Genomic DNA, 12,231 nt, shown 5'->3' on the forward strand with positions numbered 1-12,231 from the left:
TACAATTTTAATCCACCAGAAAGGTAAACTCTGGGCATGTGTCATCTTTGCACCTAAAATTTAGAAACCAGTGGAGACAAACTGTTGAATCAAGGCTGTCCCCCCACACTCCTGATACCGCTCCAGTTACAAAAAAACCCAAAAACTGTTAAACATGAAAATAGAAGTCTGAGAGTCATAAAAAGTGTATAAAAAGCCTGAATGTCATCCGCTTTCTATAAAATAGCACCTGTAATTAGAGCAAAAGGTGTTTAAAAACCATTACGATGCATTTCTGAAATGCAGCTTCTCATTCTCCAGTGATGCCCCTAAAATAAGAACATCCCTTAAAAATACAATGTATCTATCACGGGGTGAAAAGGATATAAAAACCCCCAGAAGATCCCATTTTCTCTTTGCAGTTTCCCTGACCATCACTTAGATAAGGGAAACAATGTGCTGCAGGTGCTGGCTTCTCAGGAGGAATTAGGGGTCCTGTCTGGTGACCTGAGCTGTTGGGGTCAGGGTCCATCATTTGGTGAGGAGTGGGAAAAGGTTTCCCCAGGCTTCACGTTCCTCACACCTGAAGAAGGCCACTCCACCCACCCTTCCTGAGCTCAAAACATTCTACTCCACCTTCTAGGACTAGCTACTCGGGCTCCTGCCCAAGGAAAAGCCCTAAAGGTGATGTCATCCCTGCTGACATCATACTGGGAAATGCTACAAGACCAACAGGACTCTGGCCTTGTGCCAAAGCAAGGGGAAGGTGCCAGGAAGACTGAACCCATAAAGGTCATCCTCAACTACTTCTAGGGAAAAAACAAAACGAAAAAAAATTTTTTGGCCCCTTGACCTCGTTCATCTGAGCCCACATTCACAATAGCAAACGCAGAGCTCTGGTTACTTAAAAACAAAAGCCCAAGTGACTTTGCAGCATGAACCTGAGAACTAAGAGAGCTGTTGTTTTGGTATCCTAGCCATCACTTCTGAGTGATCAACTCAGGAGGGAAAGAGAAAGTCTTCAAGTTTTAAAGTTTCAGGATAAAACATGAGCACCATGCCAGGCTACTCTAAGTAGCCAGGTGTGAGCTGTGCACACGGGAGCACCCAGAGAGAGCACATGGAGGGAGCACATAGAAGGAGCACCGGGGCTCCCCTGCAGGGGCCAGGAGGCTCTGCTCCCACTGAGGAGAAAGCTGAGGTACAGTAATGTGAGGCCCCACACAGGTGAGCTAAGGAAGGGAATGGCTAAGGTGCCTTCAGGGAGTGGTGACTCCAGGCACTGGCTCTGACCAAGAGCACCCCAGTCCTGGGTAGGACTATTCACATGCAAAGTAGTCCTTCAAGGGGGCAAACAGGTGTCTGATGACCGGCACACTCCAGGACCTTCCAAGCAGCTTCTGGCGGGCACCACGGCCCATGTTGGACACGTCCGTGTAGTGAGCAGGAAAGCCGAAGATCCTGGGAGAGGAAAGATGTATGTGAGGTTAAAAGGCTCCATGTCTCTGAGACACAAAAAGCAGCTGTGTTCTGGAGACCCAGGCCTGGGAAAGCTACTATCTCTGCCCACATCTCTACCCTTCCCATGTCTTCTGACAGGACTATGGAGCTCAAAGGAATCTCAGGACTGCAGGTTCCACTGGTTCCCCAGAACATGCGGCTGACAGTTAATAGGGAACTGGTACTGTACATCCTCAGTGGGACTGTGTTCCTGGTCCTTATGTGCCATGCAAGGACCCTTCTTAAACATCTAGTGTGAATTAATCCATGAATGATTGACAATCAGCACAAAGACATATCCAGAACCACTGTTGAATGCACGGTATGAACTGGTTCATGAATGGCAGCCACTTAGCCAGAAGACACATGGGTTCTGCTTCAAAGCTGAATGAGAAGTCAAGCAATTTGTTTTCTGAGGGAAAAAGGTGACATTCTCAATGACAAATACATGGGGGTCACTGATGCCATCTCTATAGCCACATGAGCACATGTACACACACACACACACACACACACACACACACACACACACATTCAGATACAGACACATACACAAACTCTGTTTCTCTTCAAATATCAGAGAAAACCTATCCTGGAGTTTTCCCAAGACGAGAACAAAGAAAAACTGACCCGTGTCCCCCATATCCAAGTATCCCAGGATTGCAACAGGTCTAGAGTCACCTGTAGGGTTCCAACACCGCAAAGCCAGGCCTTATTCCCAGCATCTACAGTACCAATCTCATCTGAGAAACACATTGATTCCAAATCCCAGGACAAGACAAAGTTCCCACGCATTACAAATTAAGAATATGGCCCCAAGGCTCACGGACCTTTGTAGAGGAGGGGCCTGAGATCGTTGCAAGCCCAAGAGTTGATAACGCCCCGAAAACTTTCCAAGTTTACTCAGTGTGGTGCTAGCATGCGGAAGACCTGTACATGACCCCAGAGAGAAGGTGAAAGTCCCACTGTGACGAAGGGCTGACACTCTGGTACAGGGAAAGCAGTTGATGTGATCCCTGCTGGGTTGATTGCCCTGAAGCATTGTCCACTCAAGGAAGAAAGGGGAAATAGTATCAATCCAGTGAGCAGGCTGGGACAGTGGGACAGAGGGAGGTGTGTTCAGATGGGCTTTGGTGGCTCACACCTAGAAGCCCAGCATTCATGAGGCTGAAGCCGAAGGAACGCCTAAACCACGAGCTCCTGCACAGACCACAGACCATCTCTGTGTAATGGAACAAAACTGCAATGAGAACATGAAGCACTAACATCTTCATGAGATGATCAGCATAAAATACTTGGTAAACAGGAGGCTGTCTCTGTGATTTAAGGTCACCATGATGTACACAGCAAGGACAGTCATTCGGAACTACACAGAGACCTTGTCTAAAAACTAAAACCCCAGCACCTGAAACTGAGAGATAAATTCGTCGGTACCATAAAAAGGTCTGAGAGATTGAGGCTGAGGAGGAAGCAGAGACAGAGAATTCAGGGATAAACCAGGTTCCTTGGCTTTTCTCATTTAAACCAAATTTGAGGACAGGTGTCTGCCATCCGTCTCTTACTCCATTTCCCCCTTCCGGCTTTTTTTCCCACAGCTTCAAGTGCAGCTCACCTTTCGAGCTCAGTGCACCATAAAACGTCGTCCTTGCCATTCATGACGACAGGGAAAAGCTGGTTTTTCCCCTGTCTGATGGAGTTCGACTTGGTGGTTATTGTCTGCACTTTCTTTAACTGGAGAACAAAACAACATCGCAGGGTGAGCACAGAAGGCTTCCAAGTGGGCTCGGGCTCAGAAGACCCCAGAGGGGGCAGAGGACAGAAGGCATGAGGTTAGGGAGGTGGCAGACAGACACCGAGGCAGACCGAGCACATGGAGGCCTTTCTGCGAGTCTGTGGCTTCACAGCACACAGCCCTTTGCCACAGCATCCACCACTGTTCGTTACTCCAAAGAGCATCTGCAGCTCAGCTCCTGTGTGTGCACCACTAACCACTGCAGAGTCCAGCGGCATCTGCTTCTCACTTATCTCAGAGCAGAGACAGAACAGGTCCGCAGGGAAAGGGGCCCAGCACCAGGAATCCGTGAGGGATCGGGCATCACCACGTGGACAGAGCCAAGGTCAGTGCCACAGGCCACTCCACAGCTTACCTTCGCTGTCCTACTGAACTCCAAGCAGTCCTGCAGCTCGAGTTTATCATTCTTGGAAGCTATCACGGGCCTGGGAACAGCCAAAACCCGTTACTCTCAGCGTCTGCATGGGAGGTCCAAGCGAGAGACCTCACCAGTCAGACGAGGAGAGAATCTAACTTTTAAAGCAAGATTTCACGTTAAGTGTATGTATGTCTTGCCTGCCTATAAGAGCACCACAGGTAAATGTTCAGTGGAAGCAAAAGGAATATGGTCCTTTAGAAGGGGAACCATAGTTCTGAGCTGCCATTTGGTGTGGGGGACAGAACAACAAGCAGCAAGTGCTCTGAACTTGCCAGTCCCCCAACTCCAGAACCCGCTTGATTGTACTTTGTCATGGTTCGAGCACAAAGCTGTGTGTGCAAGTGCCTGAGGACAGCCTAGTACCTACACACAGTACAGTGTGTTTCTACTGAATGACATGCATGAAGGAGGAACAAAGCTCTGTGCAAACCTCATATCAAAGTGCTCCTTCATACCTCCACACGGGCACCCTTTCCGAGATATGCACTGCTCTGCATGAGCTGAGGCTGATGAATACCAGCCTCTCATGAAACACATTCAGGGATTGCTCCCTTCAAGTCAGACCACCTGACTTGCAAATGCAGATTCAAGCTTCAAGAGCTATGTTTCAAAGCAGAAACATGCCCACATACGTACAAGGTCTGGAAGAGCAGAAGTATGGCAGCCCCATTACAGCCTTAGAAATCAACCACAACGGTGTAGTTAAGTAATCACACCCAGCTCTGGCAGCCACCAAATGGCAAATCCCCTCTTTCTTTCAGGGTCCCCATGAGCCTACATGATACCAAGAAAAAGGCCTTTAGATCTACACAGATTCAAAGATGCACACAAACCTTCATCAGGGCATGTGATACTTGGTCACGGCTGTGCAGAGATGCAACAGTGGATGCTGAAGACCAAATAAAGCTTTCAAGCAGTCACTGCACACATGCCAATACAAGAATAGTGTGACAGCGTCTCTCATCAGAGATCAGCTAGTGCAGTCTCATGTCTCTTCTCAATCCTCAAATGCTCAATGTATCAGAACAGACTCTGTTTAATGGCCCACTGACTGCTATCCTACTCCTAGAGCATATACCATTCTTTGACTCATGTTTTTAGTGGTTGTCATTCTATGGAACCCAGAATAATTCCTACCACCTCATTTGTGTATCGCATCTCATTTGTTAGCTGTTGAGAAATTATAATTGAGTGATATGTCTGTTCTGCCAAGGGATCACGTCCCAAAGAGGTAGGTTCACTGGATCTAACTAGAATACAGACTCGCCCTTAGGACACACCTTTAATACCAAACAATGAAGGGAAGAGTTAGTTTGTCAAGCATGCAGCAATGTTTGAAAGTGATGTCTAATAGAGTAGCAAGGTGAAGAATCAAACAATGATTTCACAGAATAAGTCAGAGACAGGTCATGCCTAACTCTCACAAAAACGATACAGGAAAAGAGGTGGTGGTTTGAGTAGGTTTGGAACCCCGCCCCCATAGACTTGTGTGCTTGAATGTTTGGTCCAGAGCACGGTACTATTAGTAGATGTGCCCTTGTGGAAGTTAAGTAATGTCACTGTGGTTGTGGACTTTGAGGTCTCCTATGTCTAAGCACCATCCGGTGTGGGATCAGAGCCTTTTTTTGGCTGCCCATGGATGTAGAATTCTTGGCTCCTCTAGCACCATGTCGGCCTGCCCACTGACATGCGTCCAGCCATGATTGACTGAACCTCTGAAACTGTAAGCCAGCCCAATTAAATGTCCTTCATAAGAATTGCCTTGGCCATGTTGTCACTTCACAGCAATAAAACCCTATGACAAGAGGCTACATAAGAACAGCTGAGGAAGAGAGGAGGTAGACGCAGGTGTGGTGTGTGGAGTGAATATGGCAGTTGTACTTAGACAGTTTTACAGAGATAGAATACACAAGACACAGGTGAAGACAGTATGAGCTAGAGAAGGAGAAGGAGCCAGTTAGTATGAGGCCAAGCAGAGCAATTCAATCAGAACCCGAGAGAAGCAGAATGAATCAGTCAGCTTGTAAAAGCCAGAACAGCTAGACTGCACCCCAGCCACAGTTCAGCAGTAAGACTCCAAGATGTCAATTACAACTCCCTAACAAGTGAACAACCTCCTATACTGCCCAATGCCAACAAGTATATGGAACCAAGTTCAGACAGAACCACTTGCATCTATACTGGGAGTTTCTTTCCTTGGCACTCTTGACCTAAAATCACTGATCTTGAAGCTGCCTAGGGAAAAAAAAAAATCAATCCACCCCATGATCCAAACAAAGTCCTTCCTTCACAAAGAATATTCATCATTCCTCTGGGGCATTTCTTCTGTTCTGTTGAATGGGAATCTTTCCTTATTCAGAAGAAGAGTTGCAAAGCCAGCGTCAGGTCCTGCACACTACCCTCCTAGTGAGCTTGTCTACTCCACAAGCACCATTGAGTCACCACTAAACAGGCAAAACAATGATATCTGTGTAAATTAGCACAAGATATCCCAAGAATAAACATGGTATGGTAACCAAAAATGCGGCAAGCTACGGTGACTAATGATATCATAAAATGAATAACCACTGAATAACCACCCCATGGTGGACGGAACCCTCCCATCTGCCTCCACCCTTGCAAGTACCAAAATCAAGATCTGAAAGTGTTCCAAAACTCAAGGAAAGTCAAAGATTCAACACCATTACTGGGTACGTCTTCACTGTCGGGGTCTTGGAATCAAACATGAGAGGCTTCTGAAGCCAGTACGTGAGCAGAGCTGCTAATATATAACCCCAGGAATAAGAAACTGTTGGTTCAGAATCAAAGAGTGAGAAACCCTGACTAAGAAATTCCGGTTCTCAAGAGTCTGTGCTACTTAATCTTTAATAAATGTATTATGTGCATGCAAGCACTACCTGCATGTCACATGCATGTCTGTAAGCTCAGAAGACAAAAGGGCAGAGACCCTGGAACAGGATACTTAGACCAATAATATATTAAAAGCTATAAACTTCCATCATATATGGCAAAGTATCAGCCTATAGAAGAAAAGACATTTGCCAATTATACATCTGATGAGATCATATTCATGCATACACACATACATAAACACATACATACATAAACACACATACATGCATACATACATAAACACACATACATGCATACATACATACATACATACACAGAACTAAATCAAGGGACCAGTAGTAGATGAAATTCAAATAGCCATAATAAAAGTGCAAATCGAAACAGAGATCACTTCTTACACTAGTCTAATGGTGGTGAGGATGTAGGCCAGGGGTAACCTTTACTCACTGCTGGTTGCTGTGCAAACAAACAGGCTCATCTACTATGTGCAGGGTGGCCATGCTCAGTGGTTGGGAATGGATCTGCCTCAAGATCCAGCTCCACCATTCTTAACAGAAACCAAAGGGACTTTAAACACAACTACACTGAGTTCCTCAGCAATTCCCCTGTTGCTCTACTCATAATGCCCAGAACTTGGAAACTCCCTAGTTTGAACTAATGAATGGATAACGAAAAGTTATTTATACAGTGGAATTACTCAACCATTGAGAAAAATTTGAAATCATAAAAGTTGAAGGTAAATGGATAGAACTAAGAAAAATAGGGCTGGATGTCTCAGCAATTCAAAGCACTGACTGTTCTCTTCCAGGTTCTGAATCTAAACCCAGAATCATATGATGGCTTACAACCATCAGTAATGGTGTCCAATACCCTCTTCTGGACTAAAGAGCAAGGGTACTCATAGATACATACATCGTTAATAAAATATCCTGAGAAGTAACCCAGGCACAAAATGTCAAATATTGTATACTCTCTTATATGTGAATACTAACTTTTAAACCTTTGATAGTTAAATACGTAAGGACACGGGGAGGGGGAGAATTATAGTGCTTAAGGGGAAACTTTAAGTGAGGGAGTTCTCTGGGTGTCACTTGCATCCTGTGTTCGTGCCTGGATCTAGGCAATCACATGCTCTGCAACTTCTGGATGAACTTATGATGGCTGTGAAGCACCAGGTGGGTGTAAGAAACCACCCTGGAGAGATGGCTCAGATAGAGCATTGACTGCTCTTCCAGAGATCCAGAGGTCAACTCCCAGCAACCACATGGTGGCTCAGAACTGTAATGGGCTCTGATGCCCTTCTGTGGTGTATGAAGACAGCTACAGTGTACTCATATACACGAAATAAATTCTTTCCAATAATTTTTCATTAAAATTCAGTACTCCATAACTGGTGCTGTTATTTAACATATTTTAAGTAATATGAGTAATGTAAAAACAATGTAACAAGGTAAATCACTGACAAGTAAATCCTGACAAGGGGTTACAACCCACTGGTTGAGAAGCACTGTTCTTCTAGAAGGCTAGAATGTCACAGAAGACAGGTATAACTTTGCTATGTCATCTGTCCCTCTCAGGCTCTTACCTGTTCATTCCGGGTAGGTTACCCCAGAAGTATCGGGCTCTGTGAGCAGCAGAAACCTTGATGGCATCGATCATCACGGGGTTGCACTGCAGGAAGAGAAGGGGAGCTGCTCAGTAGCACCCAGCACAGGTCTGACCTCGCTGGTGAGGCCCTCCTAGCTTTACAAGAGGAAGCACAGTTCCCACCCAAAGGCAGACTGGAAGAGATCAAAGCTGTCTTTACATGGAAAAGGGATGAGATCGAATCTGGCCCCCTGTGAATCATGACCCTGGTGCACCCCTGTAACCCCAGCTCTCTACAGGCAAAAACAGGAAGAGGAGGGGATCAAGGAAAGCCAGAGCTACAGGACACCAACTTCAAAAAGAACAGAGGCATGAGGACAGTTTATCAGGTTTGGGTGCACTTATGCCTCATGACTGGAGTTTGATTTCTGGGAGTCACATTGTAGAGAGAATGAATGGACCCCTGAAGTAAATCTGAAAGCTCAAACATGCAGCCTGGCACGTGAGCCTGTGTGCACACTCAAAAAAAAGGTTCAAAATGAAAGAAAACCAACCAAAAAGCAGAAAAACGAGCCTACTTAATGACCACACAGCCCTTAAAATCAAGCCATTCTCCATAAAAAATAGAAGATAGAAAACGGACTAACAAGGAAGGAGCATCTACATTCAAAAAGCCTGCCACATTAGTCCATGGTCAAACCACACCCTCCTCTAAGCAGGAAATAATTTCCTCAGACATCACCATCCCACAGTGTAGTTGCTGCCTCCCTGCCAGGGTCCCCGCCAGGCCACTCACTGCCAGGAATCGGGAGATGTCTTTCTTGTCGTTCACTTTCATGGCCACTACATTCTCGAACATCCAGAAGAAAGGACGATTGTCTCCCTCCTTGGGGCGAGTATAATTCAGCAAGTGGTAAAACTCGAAGAAGAGCCTTCCTGTGCCCTCTGTATTGGGAATAGCATCGGAAAATGAGGTACAATCAATCATAAGCCTCGGAAGAATAGGAGTTTCCCCGAGAACACCTCAGTGAAGCCTCTGTAACTGTGGTGTCCTGGAATAACTGTACTTGACCCATGAGGAAGGATAAACAAGTGACAACAGCTCCTTTTCTGCACTTTCCACCTGAAAACATGCACAGGGCACATACTGTGGCCGGGGTCCCAATCAGTGTATGCTTACCATAGAGGCCTTTCCGGGCAGGATTGACATTGGAAAGATCATTGCATGGGCTTCCGCCAATCACCAAGTCAAACGGGCCCCACTCGTCAATCTGAGCGGAAAAGGGAAAAAAAAAAAACCATATGCACAGCTGATATGAGCAGGAGAAAGAACTGGACTCTGGGGGAAACTGCTAAGAATTCAGCAATTCTAAAATATTCCTTTAATGCTCTAAATGTTTGAGAACAGACCCCGAAATGCTCCTGCTGTATTTACACCTTGAATTACACCTCCAACGGCCCGGCCACAACTTCTCTAAGGTGTCTAGAGCTAACACTAGCTGAATCCCTGGACCAGAAAGAGAGAGAGCCTGAGACCAGAAGTGCAGAGTGTCAGAGGGATAACAGTTGTAATGAACCCAAAACACGGTGACCCGCACATTTTTCTTGGTGATTTTCCGGACGTCATTGACATATTTGATTTGGCCTTCATGCTTAATGGTTCCTACAGCAATGGACTCTGCACAGACTTCAGAGGCAACATACTTCTCCACTTTAATACCCAAGTCCTTCAGCACCAAGTACCCTGCGAAGGATGAAAGAAGAATGAGATAAGAGGCCAAGTGTGGACCATCAGCCCCAGGGTCCTCCTCCTGTCACCTCAGGGGATCTGAGTCAACTCCTGGGGACCTCAGGGCCTTGGCCATATTGACTGTCTCACTCCAGGTATGGGAAATCTCACAAAGTGAAGAGAAACCATGAGTGAGGAAAGTAGCTGTTCCCTAATTGACCATAAGGGTTTTATGCACACAGAAGGAAACATGGAAGAATGAAGGGCAAAATGCAAGAGCTAAGAACCATGTCCCTTTAAACGGGGCGAGGAGCACCAAGAGCGTCAGCAGACCTGAGAGAGCAGCGGTGCTGACTGAGTCCCGCAGGAACAGAAACCGAAGACAGAAAAGAACCAGCACTGAAGAGCACTGTTTGCTGGAGAGCACTGCCTGGTGACCCAACACCTGCATGTCTGCCAGCAAACCCTCAGATGCTTCAACAGAAGGAAAACAAGATGCCTGTGGGGCCAGGGAGGGAATGTGGCAGGAACAGAGACTTGCCACCAAGCCTGATACATGGGTGACCCAAGGGGCACAAGTTGTCTCTGATCTTCACGTGTGTCTTTGGGGCAAACAGGCTGACAGTCCACGTACATAATAAGCCCAATAGCAGCGTGAGCAGCCGAGAGGCTATGAAGTGCAGCACCAACAGGCACACACCACACCTCTGTGCTAATGTTCTCAGCTGTTACATAGGAGGCCCCTTCAACCTGCTCAGATGCTTCCTTCATTGTCCCAGGGTATCATACTGACCCGTCGCAATTCCATCAAACAGAGACAGGACTCTGATGGGCCTCCTTTTAGCTGCAGGAATCGCTGGGTACAACTTGGGCGGCTCCTGCTAGATAAGGAAAGAGACCTCAGAGGATCCGTCCAGCCTGCAGGGCCCAAACATTCCCAGAAGACATCAGTTCAAAAACCCACCATTTCCCGGGAGCAAGTGAAAGACTGAAACCCCTCCTCCTCTTCCTCTTTTTCTCTTCTCCCTAGACCATGAACGCTGTTCCATCCCTTTTCTATTAAACCTCTCTATGTGGATGTTTTGGTTGGGTGTAATTTTTCTGGGCATGACCTAAGAAATCTAACTACAGACTCAACCTTACTATTTAACCCAGGCTGTGTCAACTCAACACAAAGCTCATGGATCAGCTTCTGTGCTGTGATTTCAACCTTTCTTACTATGCCTGTTACAGTACCTTTTGCTTGTTTTTTAGACAGAATTTCACTATGTAACCTTGACTGGCCAGAAACTCACTATGTATACCAGGCTATCCTTGAACTCAGGACACAAGCCTGCTCCTGCTTCGTAGGGTCTCAGGTTCAAGTTTAACTCTTGCTTTGACATATACAGAGGATTCCAGCTTTCTAGGGACCATAATTGAAGGGTCAGTGCAGAGCCTGTGACTTACAAACTCCTCCAGGTCAGGATCAGTAGTGAAGAAGTCTTGCAGGCGCATGTTCCAGTCCTTCCTTCGCCGGAGGACGCCATGGCAGCGCTGTGGGAGGCACATGTAGCAGCTCCAGGGTTCCTGCAGCTTGGCATCCTCGGCTGTGCCTGTACCCACCAGCACCTCCAGACACTCCACACAGAAGCACCTGTGGTGAGTGTCCAGAGACAATGGGCACCAAGATTCCCAGGCAATTGTCCTGCAGACCAAGTTCCCTGGAGGATGACCATCCCTGCCTAATGGTCAGCTTCCGCCTCCAAGTGTTGTCAGCTTAGGACAGGATGTGATGTTTTGGATACGGACTAACCCTCCAATCTAGACTCCTCCAAATCTAGACTTCCTCCCACAGAAAGCTCACAGGTCTGACTCCATGGGCACACCTGACCTGAGCCCAGCACAATTCATCAACCCAGTACAAGCTGTGAGCACCACAGACACCCACTGGGTGCTCCCTCTCTGGTTTTAGCTGACTACACAGGCTGGATCTGAGGTATAACCCTGCACCCAAAGCCCTCTTGTCCAGCCCGCATTGAGGGTCACTCACCTGCAGCAGCTCGTGTTACTGCACAGGAGCAGTTCACGGCCCTCACAGCACACGGTGCAGTAGGACTGATAGCCGTCCTCATCGTACATGTAGAAGAGCTCCAGGAAGCGGTCCTGGCCACCAGAGAGAAGCGGGTGAGGCTGCAGACCTGATCTCAGCCATGCCTGTCTAGCAAGCTGCTCGGGGCCCTAGCTGGTGGCCTGGCACCCTCTTCAGCAATAGTCCATGTGACCTGAGTGTCTTGTGGACACTTTTCTGCTGTGGCACCTGTCCCCCAATCAAGAAGGGAGTGGGGGTGTGTCCTGGGGAAGCTGTTCACTAGTGCCTGGAGCAGGAAGTGT

The 12,231-nt window shown here is 47.0% G+C and overlaps 1 protein-coding gene across 1 annotated transcript in view; it reads right to left on the reverse strand.

Annotated features, from left to right (window-relative positions):
- Nucleotides 1-992: 992 nt before the first annotated feature.
- Nucleotides 993-12,231, reverse strand: part of LOC308426784 (DNA (cytosine-5)-methyltransferase 3B) — a 34,897-nt gene continuing 23,658 nt past the window's right edge. The window contains exons 14-23 of the mRNA XM_080924706.1: nucleotides 11,891-12,003; nucleotides 11,308-11,494; nucleotides 10,652-10,736; nucleotides 9,728-9,873; nucleotides 9,310-9,400; nucleotides 8,926-9,074; nucleotides 8,128-8,213; nucleotides 3,627-3,696; nucleotides 3,092-3,210; nucleotides 993-1,440 (exon numbers count right to left, since the gene is read on the reverse strand). Of these exons, the coding sequence (XP_080780832.1) occupies nucleotides 1,299-1,440; nucleotides 3,092-3,210; nucleotides 3,627-3,696; nucleotides 8,128-8,213; nucleotides 8,926-9,074; nucleotides 9,310-9,400; nucleotides 9,728-9,873; nucleotides 10,652-10,736; nucleotides 11,308-11,494; nucleotides 11,891-12,003 (1,188 nt within the window). The 3' untranslated portion in view covers nucleotides 993-1,298. The remainder of the gene's footprint in view (nucleotides 1,441-3,091; nucleotides 3,211-3,626; nucleotides 3,697-8,127; nucleotides 8,214-8,925; nucleotides 9,075-9,309; nucleotides 9,401-9,727; nucleotides 9,874-10,651; nucleotides 10,737-11,307; nucleotides 11,495-11,890; nucleotides 12,004-12,231) is intronic.

The sequence above is a fragment of the Micromys minutus genome, assembly GCF_963924665.1.
Source record: "Micromys minutus genome assembly, chromosome: 11".
Classification (NCBI taxonomy): domain Eukaryota; kingdom Metazoa; phylum Chordata; class Mammalia; order Rodentia; family Muridae; genus Micromys; species Micromys minutus.